Source organism: Leptodactylus fuscus, chromosome 1 (genome assembly GCF_031893055.1).
Source record: "Leptodactylus fuscus isolate aLepFus1 chromosome 1, aLepFus1.hap2, whole genome shotgun sequence".
Lineage (NCBI taxonomy): Eukaryota > Metazoa > Chordata > Amphibia > Anura > Leptodactylidae > Leptodactylus > Leptodactylus fuscus.
In genome coordinates, this window is record NC_134265.1 from 193,531,800 (window position 1) to 193,557,409 (window position 25,610).

At 41.7% G+C, this 25,610-nt stretch overlaps 1 protein-coding gene across 4 annotated transcripts in view; it reads right to left on the reverse strand.

Moving 5' to 3' along the window:
* EPS15L1 (epidermal growth factor receptor pathway substrate 15 like 1) overlaps positions 1-25,395 on the reverse strand; it is a 155,378-nt gene extending 129,983 nt beyond the window's left edge. For all 4 annotated transcript variants that reach the window (XM_075281212.1, XM_075281204.1, XM_075281225.1 and 1 more), the window contains exons 1-5: positions 25,284-25,395; positions 9,044-9,085; positions 7,943-8,032; positions 6,244-6,291; positions 6,064-6,159 (exon numbers count right to left, since the gene is read on the reverse strand). In XM_075281212.1, the coding sequence (XP_075137313.1) occupies positions 6,064-6,159; positions 6,244-6,291; positions 7,943-8,032; positions 9,044-9,085; positions 25,284-25,310 (303 nt within the window). In that variant the 5' untranslated portion in view covers positions 25,311-25,395. The remainder of the gene's footprint in view (positions 1-6,063; positions 6,160-6,243; positions 6,292-7,942; positions 8,033-9,043; positions 9,086-25,283) is intronic.
* Between the last annotated feature and the right edge of the window lie 215 nt (positions 25,396-25,610).

Genomic DNA, 25,610 nt, shown 5'->3' on the forward strand with positions numbered 1-25,610 from the left:
TCAAAGCAAAGAAAACATTAGTTTTCCTGTTTCAGTTATGAGTACCATCATTGTTAGAAGAGTGAAAAAAGATTCAAACACCCATGTAAAAAGCACACTAAAAAGAAAACATAAAATAAGACGAAAGCATTCCGGATCAAAGCATTTCCCCTTTTTAATGTGAATCAAACATAAGGGGTTTTAAAAGAAATATGTAATAAAGTCAAGTGCACTCTAAAAAGCGGCAAATACAAAATATTAAGAAATAGTTAACCAAACACAAATGCACGCAATGATTTTCTGCCTAACAGCATCTGAATGGTGTAACTGATATGCAGCCCATTCAATTATTTAACTCCTTCAAGCTCTGTGCTGTACTATTACTTCATGTTAAACATACGGTGAAGGAAATAATTATTTGATCCCTTGCTTATTTTGTAAGTTTACCCACTGACAAAGACATGAACAGTCTATAATTTTATGTTTGGGTTAATTTTGCAGGTCTATGATTAAAATGCTCTTTGGTCTTGAAAATATTATAGAGGTTAGAGTCTGACTGATTCTTTGAGTCTGTGGACATAAGTCTTTAAAGGGGCTCTATCATTGGAAAAAGTCATTTTTAACTAATCCCATCCTTGCATATGAGCCTAATATGAATAAAAACGGACTTATTCAAACACTACTGAGGCGATTTACATACAAAAAGGTATGTGTGAATTGCCTGACTTTTGCCAATGATAGAGCCCCTTTAATGTAGGTAACAAGTTGATTCTGAGTGTCTAACTGGTCTGTAGGAGCCAGAACTCTTAATGGTTGGTAGGTGATTAAATATTTATTTCTCTATGCAAAATGCAATTACAATTATAACATTTATACAATGTAAAGGATATATAGAAAAACCGGGAACTGGCAGAGCGCTAAAAGCAGCAAAATCCGTAATGGACTTGAAAAATAAAATAAAAATGACGATATGCAAGGTTAAGATGAATTGGTTCTGTTTTATTGCTCCAAGGACATGAAAAGCAGCATAAAGCGGCTACGCGTTTCGACAACGGGCAGGTGTCTTCTTCAGGCCAAGCAGGAAGTGTCCAGCAATAACCTTGGAACCAAGACCAAGGGACACCAGGGACTTGGTTCTAAGGCTATTGCTGGACACTTCCTGCTTGGCCTGAAGAAGACACCCGCCCGGTGTCGAAACGCGTAGCCGCTTTAAGCTGTTGTTCATGTCCTTGGAGCAATAAAACAGAACCAATTCATCTTAACCTTGCATATCGTCATTTTTATTTTATTTTTCAAGTCCAGTACGGATTTTGCTGCCTTTAGCGCTCTGCCAGTTCCCGGTTTTTCTATATATCCTTTCCATTTTTTCACCACCCACTGTGTGGGACGGTGTCCGGGTAAGAGCTGCAATTGGCCTGATGGGCTCCTGACTGGAGTCTACTATTTCCACCAGACGGGCGCCAGGTCACCCTTTTTTAACTTCTCTCACCATTTATACAATGTGATTTTCTGGATTTTATTTTTGATATTTTGTTTCTCACTGTTAAAATGAACCTACCCTTAAAATTAAGCGCAGTGGAAAGACTTGGTCGCATGAAATCATATAACCTGCCACACAGAGAAGAGGAGCTACTTCCCAGAATGCAACAGAGTCATGTAGTCATGTTTTGCAGGTGGGGGGGGAATTCCGGGGTAGAAGTAATAAGGAGACTAAAAATATCACTAATAAAGCCATAGGCGGAGGTGTTACCTTGACATAAGAGTTCAAAATCTGTGCGTTTCAAAAAGGTAAATTGAGGGTGGAGCGACAGTGCCATGTGTGCAACCTGTGAATAATAAGTACAAGCTTCCAAGGGGAGTTTACATTTGGACTGTAGGGCCTGAAAGGGCAACAGGGTCCTAATAAACGGGCCTACCATGTCTGCATAATGAAATGCCATGTCATTTTTAATGCAGAGTGAACACCATATAAATAAAATGCAAAAAATGATGATAGAATTGGGGGATTTTTTCACATGGACCACCAAAAAACCTTAATAAAAGCTAATAAAAACACTGTCTGTATCACAAAATAAAAGTACAACTTGGCATACAAAGAATATAAGTGCTCAAATACCTATGTCAACAAGAAAATAAAAATAAAAAGTTATGAATTTTGGGAGGCGGGGAAGGAAAATGTGAAAAAAAGAGCTAAGCATTTCCACATAAACGACCCTATGACATAGAAAATGCACAAAAGATAAATATCCCCCCTCCTCTGCCCCCTTTATGATCTTCGATCATATTTTTTTGCATATTACAATTAAAGTTTAGACATAAGAAAACAAAAAAAAAAAATCAATCATATCGGCTCTCCTCCTCACCTGCCCTGCTGTAACACAACTGGCAGGAGTAAGGGCCCGTTCACATGGGCACAGAGCGGGCGGATTATGGAGTGAAATCCACGTCATAATCCGCCCCCTCACAATGGTGGTCTATGGAGACTGCTAGCACTGTTTTTTCCGGAAAAAAGAAGCGACATGACCTTTCTTGAGGCGGATTCCACCTCAGGAAGGCAATAGAAGTGAATGGGAGGCGGAAACCGCATCGCGTTTTTCTGCCGAAAAACGTGTCGCAGTTTTTGACAAAAAACTGACGTGACGTGGTTTTTTGCGGTCCATTCACTGCCCGGCAGGGAAAAAACGCCTGGCGTTTCCTGAAGTGTTTTTTACCAAAAACCGCTCCAGAAAACACTCCAAAAAAAACGCCTCAAGGTCCAAAAACCGCTTCCTAATTTTTTTCCAGACCAAATTTCACCACACGTAATTCACATTTGAACCTAGCCTAAGAGCTTCTTGTCCTTTTTTTTTTTTTTTTTTTTTAATGTAGATTGCGAGCCCCATATAGGGATCACAATGTACATTTTTCCCTATCAGATTATCTTTTTTTGTGGAATGGGAGGAAATCCACGCAAACTTGGGGAGAGCATACAAACTCCTTGCAGATGTTGCTCCTGGCGGGATTCGAATCCAGGACTCCAGCGCTACAAGGCTGCAGTGCTAAGCACTGAGCCACCGTGTTGCCCCGCTTCCTCTCATCTTTCTGAAGTAGCTACAAGTTTAAATGATCACTAACATTTCAACTTAGTCTCAAGTGATTCTGGACCAAAATGTAATATACTTTAATTAATAATCCTGCCATCTTCTGAATGAACAACCTCTCTAAAGTTCCTGTTACTAGGTGCCTCCCTTCTAGCTAATTTGCTGTTCTCTCCTTGTTACTAGGAAAAGTTCACCCATAGATACCATTAAAAGCAAGGCAGCCTCACAGTTAATACATTAGGAAGGGGATGGGTGTTGGATTACATACAGCTTTCACCACTTCTACACTGTGCAGAAGTTTCTTTGTGACCCAAAAGATCAATCATATCACCTTCTCCTCACAGATCAAAGGAAGTATCTTTATTTTTAATACATGCTTGTGTTATTACTGATGAGATGTTAATCATAGACAGTGTGCAACTTTCATTATTGTGCTCAGATATTTCTTATTATATTAGCTGAATCATGACCTATATTTGGAGTCCAGTGCACCTGGATATCCTACATGAAGGTCTTTTCTCAGCTACCTGGTTGCTATTTTACAGGTATTTCTAGCAAAACTACATACAAAGAAACCAGTTACTACCGGTAACAGTTATAATGGATGGGGAGGCAGAGTGCTCCTTATTGGCCTTAGGCCCTTTGCAGATGACCATGGGCGAGATCTGTGTGCTATCCTTGCTTTTCGCAGATAGCATACCGACCCATTCATTTCTATGGCTACATGCACACGTGCAAGCCGTGATTCCACAGCACATCAGATAGAACATGCCCTCTTCTGTTCAGTTTTTGCATAACAGACTCTCTCATAGACGCCTATGGGAGAGTAAAAACCTAGGAAGGCACACTGATGTACTCAGTTTGTCATCAGTGTGCCGTCCGTTTTCGTGGACAAGCTAGGGATATAATTAGATGTCACTTATTTTTTTCCTTATACTGGATCTAGAAACTAGGTTCACTGAAGACACTCTATTCGCAAAAACTGAACACTATTTACTAGTTTGCAGACCGCAAAATACACACGGCGCGTCTGTAACTAGCTTTAGAGAGAAACTCAAAATATGCTTCAGCCATAATGGGCTATTAACAAAAGAAAAGCTGATAGGCTTATACAACCAGAGAATATATAGCACAGCAATATCCTGCACATTTTTCAACTTCTGATGAAAACTCCAATACTCTTTAAATAAGATTCTGAAGCTGGGAACCTCCCTTTAAACCTAGCTTATTGGTTTAGCTACTTCTTCTCACCCATTCACCAACTAAAAATGGAATAGATCTGAAGGAAATTGCCTTTGTGTTCTCTGAACAATTTCAGTAAGAGTGTTTGGTTCAGTAACATGCAGAATAATGACAAACAGTGTGGGAAAAACTATCTCCTGTTTTCTTTGACTATACCATATTTTACGGACTATAAGGCGCACTGGACTATAAGCCGCATTGCCCATGAGCGCCTTATAGTCCGTCTCGGTTCATATATAAGGCGCACCGGACTATACGCCGCAGTCCGGTGCGCATTATATCTTATTGAAAGCGGCGGCAGGCAGACTTTGCCAGCGGCCGCTTAACCCCCCCGCGTGCCAGCCGCTTCTATTGGAAGCGCTCGGCAGGCGAGGAGGGGCTCTATCAGCAAAATCATGCTGATAGAGCCCAACCGTAAAAGTTAGATTAAACTACCCCCCCCCCCCCCCCCCCCGTTTTAAAATAAAAGCCTGAAACAGAATGTGAAACTTACCGAGCGGTGTAGGGTGGGCGGGCATTCAGGCCTCCTCTTCCTCCGATGTTCCGTCCTCCTCCTCCGGCGCTCGCTAACTGATAATGGCCTGGGCGCATGCGCAGTAGCCGTAGTAGAAGCATTATGATATGGCGCATGCGCCCAGGCCATTATCAGCGAGCGCCGGAGGAGAAGGACGGAACATCGGAGGAAGAGGAGGCCTGAATGCCCGCCCTGCACCGCTCGGTAAGTTTCACGTTCTGTTTCAGGCCGGCGTGACAGCAGGGCTGCCGGACACTTCCCATTCATTTCTATGGGAGCCGGCATGCGAGCGCTCCCCATAGAAATGAATGGACAGCTTTTTTCCATTCATTTCTATGGGGAGCGCTCGCATGCCGGCTCCCATAGAAACGAATAGGAAGTGTCCGGCAGCCCTGCTGTAACGCCGGCGTGTACGGCTGTGATACACGCCGGCGTTCCGTAGTGTGAATGCCCCCTTACGGTGCCTTTTATGTATGTATGGAAGCGGCACGCAGACTTTGCCGCCGCTTCCATCCATATATAAGGCGCACCGGACTATAAGCCGCACTTACGATTTCTGAGGAAATCGTAGGTTTTTATGTGCGCCTTATAGTCTGTAAAATACGGTATATTATACCGTTTAACACCCCTTGCTATACCCACTAGTATGTCTTTTTTTATCCCCCTGGCTTTTTTTCTGTATATTCCTTTCTTTTTAGATTGACCATTATTGTATTTTATACTTAACTTATCCTGCACCCTCTAGAATTGTATAGATATAATTTTTTTTTTTTTTTTATTTTTTTTTTTAGTTTTCACGATTGTTATATTTTAATAAATACTTTTGAAACTAAACAAAAACAGCATTACAAAACTGCATTGTTTGGCTGCATGACACATTGCAGCTATATGTAAATCTACCCTTTATTAATGAATTGTGTACTTGTGTCAGTGTGAATCCTATCCTCTGAACAAGGTTTCTAATAAAAAGTTATGACCGTAAAACTTTGAAACTGTTAGGAATTATTACACAAAGTATTTTACACAAATTATTTCTCAAGGCTACTAAAATACCATCATATCCTCTGCTTCTGCACAGTGACTGCTCCCATTTACACAAGACTTTGCCCTCAATATTTTTATTAAATTGTTTGCTTTCATACTTACAGAACAATGCACACAAGGAAGAAAGAAAGTGTCATTTATAAAAAGAAAAAAAAATATTAAAAATATATCCAAAGGTATAGAAGGCAAGCTTGGGTCACTTACAAATTTAGGAGGTGGCACTGGAATATTTAAACTGGCCAGACTAACTTCATGACCACTTTGTGCACAGGCGACTAGTCGCAAAGCAACATAGAAACCCTAAGAGAATAATTAAACACATCATTATTAATACAACCAACAGCTCAAGGTATAATCTTTGTCAAAGTGAAACATCTAGATTACCTGTTTATCCAAGTAACCTTTCCCATCAGGATCAGCCAAGTCCCAAACCTATAATTAAAGAAATATATCATGCATAAGTATATGATACACCAGCTAAATTTAAACTCACAACACTGTACACTTAATAGCTTAACGTAGTTATGCTAGGCTTACACTAGCGCTTGCTCTCAATAGTTCTGGTGCATCCATGGATCCAAACAATGGAAAGACTGACCACTAAAACAGCACTTACACACGGAGTCTGGATGACTCGACGGATGATAGAGAGGTCCACAGCGTGTCTGTCATTGTGAAGTTGAAAGTGACTGAGAAAAGTCCTCAACTCAGGACTTTTTATCTATCGGCATGCTCTGAGACGAAGTCACCAATGGAGACTCCGATGCAGATGTGAACTGAGCCTTTAACAATTGCAGCCTTCAAATTTCTTATGAGGTTTACATAAAGGACAGTGGAAACAGAGTCGGAAAAGTTACCACCTCCAATATTATCTTATCGTATTATTGATATAGCATAATTAATTAGATGCATAGTTTGCATATTTACATCATAAGAATTTGATCATTTATTAGAGGTCAGGCTTACCATCTCCACAGCTCCTGTTACATGGCCATTTAAAATACCAAAGCACTTGTATTATTTCCTATAACAATTTGCAAGCTAAAAGTACACTTGCACATTTCCACAGTAACAGATGTGTGACATAACCATAAACTACCACTTTCCCCAGTGCACATGTCTGGATTCTTCCCTCTAGACTCTCCTTTGGTTAGTATGAATTCTTAACCCTAGACTCTCCCAGCAAGAACAGATTTACACTGAGTGCAGTGCAGAGACATTTGTGTAATTAAAATATTCAAGTTAATACTTTGCTTTTTTGTAATGCATGTGAATAAAATGCTTTTCCTGGTTCCTGATCAGTGCATCTACTGAGGAGGCATTAGCTTTTTTCCTGATATGCTAAGGAGCCATCTGATGTAATGAGGGAATCACCATTGCTTTCATCACACCAGAGCTCTACCACCTTATTATGATTGATAAGCTTAGACAGAGTTCATGTCAGTAATAGCATGGAGCGAGTGGGAAGGAGGGAATGGATGCTGGAAAGCAGACCTCTTTATTGCAATGAGAGCAACAACAGTGATGTCCTTGTTGCACCAAACAGCTCATTAGCTGCTAATAAGTCATCAACTCAGGCACTGATAGAAAAGCAAAAAAAAAACAAAAAAAAAAAACCCCTCCAGAATACCTAATTGAAGGAGTTCAATCATTTTGCTTACTTGAATAGTAGCAATATATTCCACAGTGCTTTATAAACACTGTTAGTCACTAATCTAATTCCCTATCAGTAGGTCCTTGGAGCATAGGAGGAATCCAGAGTACTCTGGATTCCTTGGTCTCATTCAAACCTACAGTGCTAACCACCGAAACACCGTGCTGGTGACAGACTCCCTTTAATGTAACAGTTTTCCTAATTGTAATCTAACTAGCAACATGATACAGAGGGAAATTCGTCATTTAAGAAAGGGGAAATGTATCAAAAGTGGTGCAAAGGAAACTAGGAGTACTGCAAACAACTAATCCACCGCTTACATTTTCCTCAAAACAAATGTAAATTTGAGTGATAGTGGAAACGACTTAACTTTTCCTTTGCACCACTTTTGATACACCAGCTTAAGTGTCCAAGTTCTTCTTCACTTACCTTCCCAAGAATAACATCTGACAGGGCAGACTTTTTGAGGAAGAGTGCTGCTTCTGCTGGTCCCACTCTACCAGTGTGAGATGGATCAACCTGTAAAAAAGCCAAAATATTTAACATGTTCTGCATTATTCTATCCTGTTAAAACAGAAACAGGATGTGCCCATTATACATCACATTAAGAAACATTTGTACACATAAGGAGACACATTTTTCAGTGTAAGTGTGGGTTTTGTTTTGGGTTTTTTTTATCATAACTAGTATTACATTTTTTCAATATATTTTTAACAGCCACAACAATGCTTCCTGTAGTGTACATGCAACATTATTAAAAGGTTATTCCCATCTCAAGGATCCAATCTGTACTGCTAGCTTATGTAAATTCAAGAGTCTTCCTAGATACATTGGTGTAGTAATGCTGCTACATTTGCCTGCTATGTTAGATTATTCCTCACATTGTTTACACAGCGTTTTCTTGGTGCCCATCCTATATCTGATAACACAGGTTGGAGTATGAGTTACTGCTCTCTGGGGGGCTGAGTTCGATTGCTGTTATGTACAGCCAAGTTCACTGATTTTACTGCAAGTCCATTCTCTGTAAAATCATGGTAAGTGTTCTTATCAAATCTGTGTAATGCAATATAGATTTACTGTGCATATTTGATCGCAGTATTTATTAGATTTCTAGTAATCACAGTAAATTATCTGTCAATTATTGAGGTACATTATAGCGTTCAGCAAAATGGCAGCAAAAAAAATGAAGAGGAATTCCTCTTCATTTACCGCCATGTGAACTTACCCTAAGAATTCTTGTCTAAAAATAAAGAGCAACTATAAAAACTGGCATGCTGTCACAGTTTTAGGTTACTATGTGTAACTTTAATGCTACACCTGAACGACATGAAGTAGTTTGTAAACTCTTGATTTTATCACAATTAATGTACATTTTCAATTCTTTTTCAGTGTCTCATCTCACGTTTACATCTAAAAGGTAAAGTACAGCTAAACAATATGAACTACTGCTATGTTTTCATGTTCTACAATTTAGACTTGGGCTGTGGTAGCTCCATTCTTCCTAGCTGCAGCAGTGGAATTTATACTAACCTGTTTGTAGTAAGTTTCATATAATGGATTTCCACTGGTGAGCTGCAAAAAGAAATACGCCAATGAGAATGCCATCCTGTACATTATGTTACTGGCAATTTGTGCTTAATTGTTCAGTCATATAACAGAATATCAGGCAAAACAGTGATGTCTTGGACAAGAGACTCGTGGCCCTCATAACAACTGGGGTAACAGTCTCAAGAAAGAAACATATCAGTACATCACAAAGAAAAAGAAAATAAAACTCAGAAATGCAGCGGTACAAGAGCCAGAAGGAGGAGTAATGAGGAGAAAGGGGCAGGAAAGGGAGAGAGATCAGGGAAACAAGAAAAGAGGAAAAGAAAGAAAGGAGAGGGGAAAAAGAAGAATTAGGAAAAGGGAAAACTGTTAGGTGACAGTGGATCAAGCAGCCACCTCCAATATTATTCAGGGTAGGGTGAGTCCTGGTCGACAAGCCAATAATGCAAGGATATGCGAAACGTGGTGAAAAAAAAAAAAAAAAAAAGCCTCTCAGGTTTATTTTAACCAGACACAAAGTCCTGCGTGTCCGACTTTGTGTCCGGTTAAAAAAAACGGTTTCGCCACGGACAGGTACAAAACTCTCGCGGGCACTCACTTTTCAAACCCATTCACTTGAATGGGTTTGAAAACTGACTGCCGGGTTTCCGTCCCTTGTTCAGTTTCTCGTGCAGAAGACGGAAACTGTCAGGATTGCTTAAAGCGCGCACAGGCGCAGATGTGAACCCGCCCTAAGTAGTTTTGCCTGCAACATTTGTGAATGGGGGCTGAGCTTAGATGGAGGTTCTCAAGTCGACCCCTAGCAGAAGAGAAACAACCTCCTGCATTCCTACAGAGCTCCTAGCGAGATTCGGGTGAAGGCACTGCACCATAGTGAGGTGAGAACTACAATACACACTACCTACATGATGTATGACAATGGGATTCGGACATCATTCCAGCAATTAAAGGTAGAATTAACAATAGATAACAATGAACAATACTTACAACTTAGACATACATTGCATGCACAGGCATAGTTTATTTGATGATATGAGCGCCTGCGATTTTAAATCATATTGAGAGAGCAGAGAGCTCATGGGGTTTTATATCAATGTCATAGAAAAGTCTACTACATAATTATTAGGAGATCCTACGGGAGTGGTAAGGCAAGGAATAAGTGGGAGTGTGATGTCAGATCCTTGCAGAGGAGGAATGGAAAGAAATAGCTGTGTTGCTAAGTAATGATCTGTGCCCACAGGTAAGACGACCTCCAACCGTGATTGGCGCTATACATAGCACCAATCATTGTGGAGAATCAGGGGTTACAACCATAATAGGCCAAAATACAATGTATCAAGAGTTTAATGTATCAGCAAGTATTATAAAGTAAATAAAGAAATGTGTTTACTCCAGGTATACTGCAACGTCCACCTCCAGCCCCAATATGTGCCCCTTGCTTCGCTCAGGAGGGGTTATACCTATTTTATATATACCGTATATACTCGAGTATAAGCAGAGTTTTTCAGCACAGTTTTTGTGCTGAAAAAGCCCCCCTCGGCTTATACTCGAGTCAAGCGCCGTGAGCGGCCGCTGGCATGTAATAGGAGAACAATGTGCTTGGCGATCCGTCCTCCCGCCCTCTAACTCTGTCCTTCCTTTTGCCTGTACAGAACAGCTAAAGCCCGGCTTCCTATACTTCTTGAGCGCTCGTGAGTCCCGAACCTGGATCCTGGATGCCCAGCAGGCGGCGATGCACTATGAGTGGCCCCGGGTGGTAGTGGCCAGCAGCATGGAGGGAAGGACCGGAGCCTTCCTGGCGCTCCTCGCTCTCCAGGCAACCTCGTCCTCTGTGATAGGATGGCATCAGGCAGCAGTGGAGAGGTTCTGCAGGTGCTAGGGAGGTCAGTGTGGGGGCCGTGCATATGGGAGGCAGCCGGGCCCAGGCATTGTGTGTGGGCACCACAGCATCGTCCATCTAGGCAGCATATTGCGGCTACAGGAAGTTGTGTGTGATGCGCTACCGCCTCTGCAGAGCCTGTCACAGAGGTGCCACTATGTGAGAGCTGCAGTGGGTGTCTGACCATCACTCCAGAGGTGGATGACTGTATATGAGGTGTCAAACCCAGATGTGATGACTAAGAAAGCAGACTTGAGGAGCTTAGATCACCACTGCGAGTACCTACTGGTCTCATCAGTGATATGTACGCAAATGTTATGTGACTGCGAAGACCAATGGGACACAATCCATTTGTGTATAGGACATTGATGAGGCCAGAGGTGCATCCCTCCCCCTCCCGGCTTATACTTGAGTCAATAAGTTTTCCCAGTTTCTGTGGTAAAATTAGGGGCCTCGGCTTATATTCGGCTCGGTTTATACTCAAGTATATACGGTAACTGTACTTGATTCTACTTACTCCATGACCATGACTATGTTGCTATGTGTTATAAAGATATAGATATTACTATTAGATTACTTGCATGTGTTTACTTATGGATGTTTACTTATGGCTACTAGTTTTATCAACTTTTGTTTAAATTGATGTATTTTGGATGGGGTATTTGTTATAGTTTTGCATGCAGTAGTTAGAATTGCAAAGATCCTATGACAGAGAATGCATTAAACTGCTGTCAAAACCAAATAAGGGCTAGTTCACACTGAGTTTTTAGGCAGAGGATTTTGACGCGAAATCCACCTCAAAATCCGCTGACAAAAACGGCTCCCATTGACTTCCAGCTAGCGGAAAAAGAAGCGACATACCCATTCTTCCAGCGGCTGACTCAGCCGCAGCGCCGCAAGACTCTCTCCCAATTAGGCCCATTCATTCGGGCCTAATCCGGAGCGGAATTCCACAACAGGATGCTGATGCATTGCATTCCGTCATAGCTAGCCACGTGGTACTTTCACACCTGAAATCCATTTTCCGCCGTGTGAACATACCCTAAAGGTTACTCAAGCAGTGCAAGACATAAAATATAGTCTTAATCAATGTTTTGTTTTTTTAACCACAAAAATAGTCTCACTCCAATGAAAACTATGGTCACAAAATAATACGAAAGACAGTATTTCCTGCTCTGTGAATGGTGAATAAAACATTCTGGAAATTCAATGCATAGCTTCATAATAGGGTCTACCATATAGAGAGAGAGCTACTTAGAATTAAACAACACGTAAATCATTCATCTCTCTCAGCCGAACACGCATTTCCACCTATTGTGCTCAGAATCTCAAGAGAAAAAGCAAACATTGCCCATTTGCCATCATACCATACGGCTTAAAGCAAACGATACACATCCTTCTCGTGTCATTCATGACAGTCCAGTAGATGTGGTGAAACCTTTAGAGAAGCTCATCTCTTTGAGATGAGCTATCCACATTCATATACAATCACATACAGTATACATGTACATTGTAACCCTCTTAGTCTTCTTAAAGAGGACTTTTCATGTCCTTCTCCACATGTGGTTTTATATACCACTAGAACTAGAAAGTCGACAGTGCGCAATTCAGAGCACAGTCTCTTAAGTATCAGGGTTTAGTACAGGGGTGGGCAATTAATTTTCCCATAGGGCCACATTAGAAATTGTAACGGTTCTAGAGGGCCATGCGCACAGCGGCAAATTTAGCTCCACCCCCTTCTCCACTGACTCTGCCCATTCTCAATAATTTTTCCATGTGCCCCACAAAGTAAAATCCTCCTACAGTCACCCTAACATTATACACCCCAACATTATAATGTTTCCCTCCAAATGTCCCACAGTATTAAGTCCCTCTCCTGGTGCCCCAGTATAAACCAGCAGAAACTAGAGGGGACATTAAACTGGGGCAGCTGGAGGGGGACATTAAACTGGGGGCAACTAGAGGCAGACATGTCCCCCTCCAGCTACCTCCCATGGTTTAATATCCTCCTCCAGCTGCCCCAGTTTAATGTCACCCTCCATCTGTCCCCTAGTTTAATGTCCTCCCTCCATGTGCATTCAGTTTAACCCCCCCCCCCCCCCCCCCGCTGGAGCCCTGGGCTCAAATTCCGCCAGGAACAACATCTGCAAGGAGTTTGTATGTTCTCCCCATGTTTGCATGGATTTCCTCCCTTTCTACAAAGACATACTGATAGGTAAGAAAAAAAAAAAGTACATTGTGATCCCTATATGGGGCTCACAATCTACATTTATAAAAATAAAAAAGTTATATACACACCCTGCCAGTGTACTCCACACACTAGCCCAGTTCTTAGTTGAAGAACACCTCAGCTTCAAGGTGCATACCTCATACCTCCAGGACTTGCACAAAACCCTGGCAGTAAAGACAGGGTCGTATGTCCTGAGCTTCACTGAAGAACTGCACAGACGCCAGGATTACAAGAGAGGAGTCCATTGAGACTCATTGGACTCATCTCTAGGAAAGTATAAAGGGTTATTTATTTATTTTATCTTTTTTTTTAATTGCAGGCACAGATGGTTTTTAAAAAAGAAGATTTGGGACATTAAACTCCAGATCTATAAGAAGTTTGGTTTACAATTTTACAGTACCCGCAAAGTAGATGGGATTCTGGCTAATCCCATCCACACATTGTAGAAAAATATCTGCAGCAGACATGTCGTGATTTCAAAAACAGCTGTGTCTTTGTAAATCACAGCACGTCAATTATACCTACAGAAAGCCGGCGGTTTCCGTGATGCTATTCCGCTGCGGTCTTTTACGCAGAGGTTTTTGTCTGCAGCCTGCTACGTGGGGCCTTAGACACATTTCTATTTAGCACAGCTATAAGAACATTTTAGTTCCTTTGGCTTCCAAAATGTAGAAGACTAAGTGAACACTTGTCTAACTAAAAAGATATTTACTCACAGTAACATATATCCCAGTAAAAATACATCACTGGGACTGGGTGCTGAAACAGGTTCCACAACTCACATTGTTTCTACATGACACAGTTCATGAGGTGGAGAATTTGGCAGTTCTCATTATTAACCTTTTTCATCAGCAACAGAAAGGCCATGATGCTAGGGTGTGGTATACAAGATATACAAAGATATGCAAAGTGAACAAGCCTCATTGCAAAACTCGATATATAGGATATCTTGACAGTATTCAAAACTTGGAACCAATAATGGTGCTACACCGATTCCGTAACTATTATTAACCAGGATAATTCCTATCTCGAATACAAAAGGTCAAGATAGGAATAACCAATATTTTTAAAGGCATACTGATCTTTTGTGACCTATAAAGCTCTGAACCATTTCAGAAGTTTGTATTTGAAATCTATACCTGTATCTATAACCCATTCCCAACAACTGCAGTAATAGTAATGACAGATGTTGTGACTTTAAATGCGGCGCCCATTCAGAAACACAGCAGAGACCCAACAGCTATGCCTGCGCTCAGAGTCCTTTCTGATTTCAGGCATTAACCCTTTAGGTATCTTGCTCAATTGTGAAGTATCTGAAAAGCAGCAGCATGTGGGTGCTGCCATGTTCTTCAGATAGTTATAACCCAGACAGATAGAGGCCTACTGAAGGCTGCCAGGCTTTACGACTTGTTAACGAAAGCTCTAATAAAAGTCTTATTGTATTAACATATATAAGTGATTGCTGCTTTGGGGGTACTAGGCTGGGACATTTTCTCACCAGGGGGTATATATTACCCACAGTGGAGCATATACAATACAGGGCTGGAAACCAATACATTACAAGGTTTGCACCTTACAATATGTCGATCTTCAAGAATTCCAACCACTAGATATCTCTTGTCTGAAGACGCCCAAACTATAAAAATTCTATACCACTATAACCATGTGGTGAATGCCGTAGAGCAGGAAAAAAAAAAAATCTAAGTGACCCTACCATAGATTTTTTTTCTTCCATTTCACATCCCCCAAAATATTTTAATAAAAAAGTGCTCAAAACATGAAAATCCCCAAAATAGTAAAAACAAGAAACACAAGAAAAGTGCTCTACGAGAATTATATAATTTATAAAAACATTTTAAACTAAAGCAACGTAGGAATAGCCTTTAGTTCACACGGGGCAAAATGGTCAGGATTTTGACGCAGAACCCGCGTCAAAATCCTGCCACCTCCCATTGAAATCAATGGGAGCCAGTCATTTCCTTTTTCCGCAAGCAAGCTGCCCTTTCTTCAGCCTTCAGCCAACACCACCCTCTAGACTAGGCCCATTCATTTGGGCCTAATCCAAAGCGGCACTGCACCGGCATCCCGTCGTGGCAGCCGCGACTAAATGTTTTCACGCGGAACCCTGAGAGATTAATAGCCCTTGTAAGGGCTAGTTCACACACTTATTTTGAAGGTCTGTGCCGTCGTTTTTGAATTTTGTCTTCTTTCTTCATTAAGTTAATTGTGCTCAGAAAGCACACAGGGCGTTCTCTTACACGAGAACACCACATAATATTCGACAAACAAGTTCCGTCGGCCATTTTGTGGTGGTCTTGTGTAAGAAAAGGAGTGAAGAGGATACGTAGAAGACAGAAGCGGCACTGGAATGGAGAACAATGCTGTGCTGTGAGGACAGAGGGCACAACCCTGGGCTCTCTGAGCACAATTACCATAATAAAGACAAAATTCAAAAACGGCGGCATGGACCTGCAAAATAAAGGTAAGAGATAAATATCTTTTCAAAAGTATATTCCTACATGGTTTTAGTTTAAAAACATTTTTTTTAATGATAGAATCCCTTTAAACAGACTCGTAGACTAAATGAAAATAAATTAAATAAGAATCACAGGTATCACAATACGACACCCCAAATGGAAAAAGTGTTATTTTTCAAAGTGTATTTTTGTAAAACTAAGAAAAACTATATCAAATTAGGTATTACTATGATCATACCGAGATGGAGAATACAGGAAACATCATTTTTATTTTCTGCAAAGCAAAAGCCATCAAAACAAGACCCATATGAAAAATAGCAGTAATGCAGTTCAATTTCCTATTCCATCCAACTAGGAATTGTTCTTCAGCTTCCTAGTTTGATGCATAAAATATTAAATGGTATCATTACAAAGGGAAGGGCATTTGCCAATGCATGATGGGAAGTCGAAGTTCCAACACTTACATGCATGTCAGATACAACCCCAAGGATAGGGGAAAGAAGATTGGAGCTTGTAAGTGGAGACATAAGAGCACCAAAAAAATAGATTTTTTTTCATACTTAAGTGAAATAACAGATACATTTTAAAAGGGTTTATCTTGTTTCTACTATTTAAGTAATTTCAACACCCAGTACCCCCATATATCAGCTCCAATCTGTTCACTCACCATATAAACTGTAGAAGCGGGTGTTGGAACTACAGAACTGTTCCACTGATGTCTAAGGGCAGCACTGCAGTATCCACACCCGCTACTACAGCTTGTATGGTGACAATACTAGGAGCTGTCCTGACTAAGTACAGTGGACTTGTGGGGGTCCTGGGTGTCGAACCTATGCAGATCTAGTATTAATGGCCTATCCTAAGGATAGACCATCAATAGTAGAAACTAATCCCTTTAAATAATAATACTTAGAAATCAATATACAATATACTCCTGCTGCCAAGATGTACACTGGAATTCTTCCATACATATTTAAAAAAAAGCATCACTTCTCATTAATATATAATAATAAACGACTGCAATACACTGGTCAGGAAATGGACAAAATGAGCTTTTATTAGGCAGATGACATCCATGCACAGGAAGGAAAAATCGTCTCTCTGCTTCCCTACGACCATTTCTCATCTCCAAATGTATTCCAACCAGATCACACCCAGGGGACTCCCCACTGCAAGTAAACCCAATAACCACCAAATACATTCACAAATAAAGAGCCTAATGTTGAAGTAAAATGACTTTGCAGGACTGCAGCAGAGCATTACCAGGCTTACATGATGATCCGCATTAGGCAGCTAACCATCAAGATTGAATTGATTTTTTAAACCCAGTCCGCCAGAGTAATGTACATTGCATTTATATTGAATGTCTCTCTATGGACTATGGAAAAAAGACCACCCTCTCATGAAGAAATCTATTATTCTTACTAAATGGAACTATAAGTAGTGTTCCTAGAACATTTGGATGACTAACAGAGCTGGAGCAATCTATACAATGCACAATTTCACAACCACTAATACTCACCAGCTACACAAAACAAGACACGTAATGCATGGTGCAAGAGGAACTGAAACAACAGACAGAAACTATGTACAGTAAACCTACAACTACACTGGAACATGTGTTTTCAAGGCACATTGGTACGGAATTGCCCACACATCACTGATATAATTTGTCAAGCAGGTCATCTTGGCCCATTCCTTTAATAATGGCAGACAAAATGGTGCAGCATGCTGTGCTATTTTGTCTGTTAAAATGTCGAGCTAAATTACAGAAACACTATGGACCCCCAAAAGTCTTTGTTGGAAGCGGTTTCAGCCTCTCCTTTTTAATATTCTGCTACAATAACAAAGTAGGACATTGGAAATTAAGCAGATGTGAATGAAGCCTAACAGAACAACACTTGTCCATGGGCTATGTCTGGAATACCGTTTAGACACAGTCACTTGGTGAGTACAAGAACAAGAGCAGTGCTGTTTATTAAAATAACAGACCCATTTGTCTAATCATACAAGGGCCATACGGGGAGGAATCACAAAGGGAGCCACAGTTATCCACATGATGCAACTAAAACCTACACTGCAAATTGACTAGAGCAGCAGGTTCTGAAGTACCAGCATCATTACACCATGTTACAGAAAAGCTGTTTTTGTTGCAGATTTTGCTGTGATTTTTTTTTTGAGCCAAAGCCAGAAGTATAAGTACCGTATATACTCGAATGTAAGCCGACCTGAATATAAGCCGAGGCCCCTCATTTTACCACAAAAAACTGGGAAAACTTATTGACTTGAGTATAAGCCTGGGGGGGGGGAGAAATGAAGCAGCTACTGGAAAATTTCAAAAATTAAAATGGTCGGCGTTTTTGGGTGCAGTAGTTGCTGGGTGCTGGGGAAGAAGGGGAGGGGGTGTTTTGGTTGTCTGTCTGCCCCTTCCCTGAGCTTGAGGACTGGGTTTTTTTCCCCCCACAAGGAATTCAGTCTGGCTGAATATAGGGTATCTGCAGTGCTCCTATTAACCCCTTTCCGACGGAACAGGAGCACTGCAGATCCCCTATATTCAGTAGACCGGGCACTTTCAGACACAGGATACCTAATGTGTATGTTTCACAGTCATTTTCTACTTTTATATGTATTCTAGGGAAAGGAGGGATTTAGAACTTTTTTTTTGCACTATTTCATGGGAGATTCTATACATTAATACTGTGGCTGGTTATAGACCCCCCTCCTAAAAAAGTTTTTGCTGACTCGAATATAAGCCGAGGGGGGCTTTTTCAGCACAAAAACTGGGCTGAAAAATTCGGTTTATATTCGCGTATATACGGTACTTAAAGACTTGACCCGTTCCTGCTGCTGCCATTTTTCAATTTTCGTTTTTGACTCCCCACCTTTCAATGCCATATGAAGGCTTAACTTTTGCAGGACTAATTATACCTCATAATGGTACCACTTAATATGCCATACAATGTACTGGAAAGCTAAAAAAAACAGCATTCAGAATGGGATGGAATTGTAAAATTGTGTTTGCACCACTTTATAGGTTTTGTTTTTACAGTTTTCACTGTACAGCCAAAATGACAAGCTACCTATATTCTGCATTTCATCACAATTGCAGCAATACCAAATTTATAGAGGCTTTGTAATGTTTAAAGAGGACCTTTCACCATATCCCGGCACAGGCAGTTCTATATACTGCCAGAAAGCTGACAGTACGCTGAATTCAGCGCACTGTCGGCTTTCCCGATCTGTGCCCGGTGTGAAGAGCTTACGGCCCGGTACCGTAGCTCTTCTATGGTCAGAAGGGCGTTTCTGACCATTGGCCAGAGACGTCCTTCTGCCTCGCGGCGCCAATCGCGCTGTGCTGTGGAGTCGGGAGGAACGCCCCCCTCCCTCTGCTCACACAGCTTGTCCGTAGACTAGCATTATCAGGAGAGGGAGGGGGCGTTCCTCCCCGCTCCACAGCACAGCGCGATAGGCGCCGCGAGGCAGAAGGACGTCTCTGGCTAATGGTCAGAAACGCCCTTCTGACTGTAAAGCGCTACGGTACCGGGACCGATAGCGCTTTACACCGGGCACGGATCGGGAAAGCCGACAGTGAGCTGAATTCAGCGCACTGTCAGCTTTCTGGCAGTATATAGCACTGCCTGTGCCCAAATATGGTGAAAGGTCCTCTTTAAACACCTTTAAAAAATCCCAATTTTTTTCATATACTGCATAGTTTGTCTAAATACAATACAATACAATACAATACAATACATATATATAGTGAGAGAGTGAAGGGTGTGGTCTGGGAAGACAGGCATGTCCCAGCTAATCAGGTCCTAATAACAGTCTGTGAAGACTAGCAGGGTGGCGCCACACTGACAGAGTTGAACTGTCCAGACCGGACCTCCAAAGCAGGTACTGTGCCACCCGTTATTGTTGCCAAGGTGGGAGACTGGTAGCCAGTCTCCTGTATAATCAGGGAAAAATTTCCTTACGTTTAAAGAGGACCTTTCATCAAATCGGGCACATGCAGTTTTATATACTGCTGGAAAGCTGACAGTGCGCTGAATTCAGCGCACTATCGGCTTTCCCGATCTGTGCCCGATGTAAAGCGCTATCGGTCCCGGTACCGTAGCACTTTACAGTCAGAAGGGTGTTTCTGACAGTTAGCCAGGGACGCCCTTCTGCCCAGCAGCGCCTATCGCACTGTACTGTGGAGCAGGGAGGAACTCCCCGGTCTTAGAGCACAGCGCAATAGGCGCTACTGGGCAGAAGGGCGTCCCTGGCTAACTGTCAGAAACGCTCTTCTGACACTAAAGCGCTACGGTCCCAGGACCGATAGCGCTTTACACCGGGCACAGATGAATTCAGTGCACTGTCAGCTTTCCAGCAGTATATAAAACTGCATGTGCCCGATCTGATGAAAGGTCCTCTTTAAGTTAGTTTCTCAGCCGAGAAGGGTTTTGTCTTGTTTATCCTGTGGCTTTGCGAAAGCAGTGTGTGCGCTACATGTGAATAAAGCCTGAACTGGTGTGCAATCCAGTGTCTGTGTCCCTGTTTCCTGCACTGCTACAAGAATCTACCTGAGCGGCTCCCCACTATATAGATAGATAGATAGATAGATAGATAGATAGATAGATAGATAGATAGATAGATAGATATAGATAGATATATAGAGTTTTTTTTGTTTATTTTAACAGTACCATTATTGAGGTACACGACTTTAGAGTCAAGTGTCATACAAAGTGCCATTAGTCTAAATACCCACTATTTTAAGACTCACAAAAAATGCACAGGAATCTGGGAGAGTCTTCAATTATTATAGATGTAAAAGTACTAACTGGTAAAAAAAAAAAAAAATAGGCCTCAGAGTGTAGGACACAGGACCTAGCATAGTGCTGGCAAACTAAGTTCATACCTACTGGCTTTGAGGAGAAGGCAAATAACAGCACCACAGAAAATGGACCGTACAAGAAAACTCAAGAAATATGTTTTTATATCTAAGGGTGCATTCACACTGAGTAGACGCTAGCTTATTTTGTAGAGTAAAATTACACTTGTAAATTTTGCTATCCCATTGACTTCAATGATATTTTTTTACAAGTGTAAAAATACGCCAGTAAAAAATACGCCTGTAAAAAATACGCCTGTAAAAATACGCCTGTAAAATGTCATTGAAGTCAATGGGATAGCAAAATTTACAAGTGTAATTTTACTCTACAAAATAAGCTAGCGTTTACTCAGTGTGAATGCACCCTAAGGGTGCATTCACACTGAGTAAACGCTAGCTTATTCTGAACGTAAAACACGTTCAGAATAAGCGGCGTCTAAAGCAGCTCCATTCATTTCTATGGGAGCGGGGATACGAGCGCTCCCCATAGAAATGAATGGGCTGCTTCTTTCACTCCGTGCAGTCCCATTGAAGTGAATGGGGAGTGCCGGCGTATACGGCAAGCTCTGCTCATGCCGGAGCGTACACGCCGGCACTCCCCATTCACTTCAATGGGACTGCACGGAGTGAAAGAAGCAGCCCATTCATTTCTATGGGGAGCGCTCGTATGCCGGCTCCCATAGAGATGAATGGAGCTGCTTTAGACGCCGCTTATTCTGAACGTGTTTTACGTTCAGAATAAGCTAGCGTTTACTCAGTGTGAATACACCCTTAGGAAAAAAAACGCGGCTTTCTCCTCTTATCAAAAAGGTTACATTTTATGATGGAAAAACTAATAGCACAGTCCCCCATTTATATATTTACAACTGGACCTGTCGCAATGCTGCCTTTTTAAGATAAAATCAGACATAGACATATAGCTGTAATAACGGTATGATAGTCTGCAGCCTTTTCAGCATGATCCTGACAAAAAGAGTCTTGTAGAAATCCTAAAGAGTTCACAAGGTTTAAAGCGTACCTAACAGCTTTTCACTTTCTGGCACCATGTGTAAGCTTTGATGGTACAGGGATATTGATACCAAAACTAACAGCACCGATATCGATGTAATCAAGGCACATACTGGCAAAACTGACAGTTCAATGAGTTCAGCATGCCATCAGCTTTTCAGCGCTATATAACACTGCCAATGTTGGGGCCATGAAAGGTCCTCTATAACCCCTTCCCGCCAGTGACATTTTTCGATTTTGACTCCCCCCCCAACCTCTTTATTTTTTTGCTCTCAGAGCCATATAAGGTCTTAATGTTTGTGGGATAAACTGTTTTTCATAATGGTACCATTTATTATTCTGTACAATGTACTGGGAAGCTGGAAAAATAAAATTCAAAATGGGGTGGATTTGGAGAAAAAGTGTATTTGTGCGCCTTCCTTACGGGCTTCATTTTTACGGCCTTCACTGTGCAGCCAAAATGACATGTCACCTGTATTCTATGTTTCGATATGATTCCGAGGATACCAAATTTGATTTACATTTTAACCCCTTAACAAAACAACCCAAACTGTGTTATTTTCTTTTACTAAAAGTTGCCATAATCTGACACCCGTAACTTCTAAAAATCAGACTCCCAACACACGTTTTTTGGCACGTTTTTTTCACGTGTAAAAAATGTCATTGAAGTCAATGAGAGTCTGATTTTTACACGTGTATCAAAAATGAGCACGCATTTACTCCATGTGCACAGACCCTTAAGCTAAGGCTCCACGGGACATCCCACGGCGGCATCGCGGTTCTTCCCGCACCGCTCTAGACAGTAACTTTGCAGAGGTTTCCTATGCAGACTTTCTGTTACAATTATACCTATGGGGAAACTGCTGGCGTTTCCATAGGTATAATTGAATTGCTGCAATTGCCAAAACTGCATCAGTTTTGGAAATTGCGGCGTGTTCGCACCACGGTTTTTACCGCAAATGGACATGGGATTCGCAAGAATCCCATTCACTTTGCACTTACTGTAAACCGCCAAAGTCTTTCCTGCGGTGTTTCTGCCGCGTGTGGCCTCGGCCTTAAGAAGCTTTCTAGTCTAAGGAATCTCTCAGGGTACCCACGTTCTCAAAAGGTAGTGCTGACTTCCTGGAGACTCTGGCTACAGCAACGTCACTTTTTGGTACACTATGCCAAGAGAGGCAAACGTGCTCTTCAAACGGGTACTTACACTCAACTCCTCTAGGGTTAGAAACCAACTTGTGTGGCTTTTTCCACTCTCTGTTAGGGGGTGTTCACACTACCGTAGTTGGCCATAGCTACTGTCTGTTCAAGATTTTAGCAACGGACACTAGCTGTGTCCATTACAATTTCAAAGGGATTTTTTCTGTTGTCCTTAAGTGTCCGTTTACAACCATGTTCGTTTTTTCAAGCAGACAGCAAAATCCTACAAGCAGGACTTTTCTGTCTATTTGAAAAAACGAGCAGAAAGTGTGTTTTTTTTGGGGGGGGGGGGGGGGGTTTACATTGAGGTCTACGGGCAACGGACAGTAACTGATAGCTATCAGTTACTCTCCGTTTGTGTCCATTATGATAGGTGTCCGGTTTTGGTGGGGTTTTTTTGTTTTTTTAAACGGACACCTTCTGTGCGGTAGTGTGAACCCTTCCTTAATAAGCAATGTAATATTTTTATGGATTGGACCTCCAAACAATGTCCTACATAGAAAAGGAAGGTCTAGAGTCCTCTATTCCCATTGTCTCTTGTATGACTTTGAGCAACTTATCAACGCCCTCTATAGGAAAGTACGATTGCCCTTCTTCAAAGTCAGACATGGAAGAAGAGGAGTCAACAGCTAATTCTCCACTTTCACCCTGAAAGCATTCCCCATCGGAAGAGCAGTCATGACCCCAAAAAGTACTTCCAGCCACTTTTACTCTTAAGGAAACTTCTAATTTCAATTGTATCATAGATCTGATACCCTGTAAGAATGACGGGGACTTCTCAGCAATAATTTTAATCAATGAACGTAGGACAAAACATTTCTCATAGGAAGAAGAAAGTCTAGCTCTACAAATGGCATTCTTTATTCATACATTTCATGTCTATCCTACAAAAAGAGAGGGAAGCTAATTCATTGAAAATAAATAATAAAGGGTTGACACAATCCATTTATATCCGATAGAATACTGAGAATGGTGGAGGTGGACTTTTTTTTGCCCTCATTCTTAGGGTCTTCATCTTGCCAGTGGCTGTGGCTGCTGGTATTCCATACTGTAGAGACGTCTTCTCAAAGCAGAGGGCCAGGATTCTGATCAGTAGCAGTTTAACCATACCTCAACCTGCATTATATAGGCATTCCGCTAGTTACACCACACCCATTACTTCCAGTTAAGCCGGAACTCCTGCGGCCTAAGCAGGGGGGACATACTCCTTCTGCCTGAAAATCAGAACCCCCACGCGTAGCTGAGGGGATGGCAGACTCCAGACCAGGTCACAGTTGACAGCTGCCCTGTGGAAGGAGAGAGGCATCCACTACCAAGACCAACTCTTACTATGCCATCAGGTAAGCCTACCCCAAAGCAGGCACGTAGGTCTCCCTTCAGGTACAGGAAACAACTGAGGTGTAGAAAAGTCTCCACCTTTTTGTACCATAGATGGAAGTATTTAGATTGTGATCTTACTGACCTGCAGAATATAGGCAACATGTCATTTTAGCTGTGCAGTGAATGTCGTAAAAACAAAACCCATTAAAAAAAAAAAAAAGCAGCAAATTTTTAAATATATTTTCTTTCCCAATTTCCTAAGTACATTGTATAGACCCCTAAATTGGTACAATTACAATTTGTCCTGCAAAAAATAGCCCTTGTATAGCTCAGTAAATGGAAAAGTATGTTGTGGCTGTTTGCAGGCAGTAACTTAAAAAATATATATATATATATATATATATATATATATATATATATATGTGTGTGTGTATGTATATGATTTCATAAATAAATTTCACTTGTTGTCCAGTTGTGAAACTCTACTGTACCAGGAGACATCCAGCACAGTGAACAATGATGTGACAAAGAGAGGTCATTCATTCCCTGGCTGAGCAAGAGAACAGACTTCAGACTGTGGCAATACGATATCAGGAATCCTAGCATGGCCACAATTACCATATACCTTACACTCATCTAATGCATCTAAATGCCACTATAGGGTCTGAGACATGGCAATGCTGATACAATGCGGGGGGCGAGGGAATCTGTCTGAACTTCCTGCAATCCCACTGAAACATATAGCAAATAACCGCAAACAATGGATATTACCTGACTGCATCACAAAAGATACAAGCTTATAGCTGACACCATAACATGATACAGAACCAGGGACACCAACCCAAATAGAACAATCTGGAGCAGTAATCCTAAAGCATCTAAGCCCTGGTGTATCTCAGCTCAGTGAGGCTCCTGGAGATCCCTGGGTGGGGATGATCTAGTCATGTACTGTGCCTGGGCTGGGAGTAGCACTGCCTATGTGGAAGCGGTGATTTCAAAGCTAATAAGTGTCCATAGGAGCTGCAGCCTAGTCACGCAGAAGGTGTCCGGGTGATACTTGGTGACAGTCCCCTCCCCAGGCCTCAGCCTGACACTACACACAGAATAAACATGAAGGTGATGTAGTAAGAGCGCCGTCTCTCTCCACTACCCAACCTACGAGATGGGAGCATCTACCTACACCTTCCGCAAACCTCCGGGGTACCCCAACAACGCACTGTCACTCTGCAGACCGGGCTTACCTGTGTGAGGGAGATGTGCGCCGCCATCTTTGCAGCCACTTACGGGTGCGCGCCAAACGTCAGTCAGTCATTGTGCACGCGCACATGGGGTGGAGTCATGCAAATGAGCGGCATACAGGAGTCGCCAGGAAGGAGGCGGGAGAAGGAAGAGGGATGGGAAAGGTTGTCTTGACTGTGAGGGGGGAAAAGTTCAGAAGTGTTTTCAAAGCGTCGTTGTCATTGGATTTTTTTTTTCCGAATTAGTAACATCGTATGTAGTGTGATGTTGTACCATGAAGGAATACATTATCACTAACACTTGCTACATTCACCTTTGTGTCAGAGGCT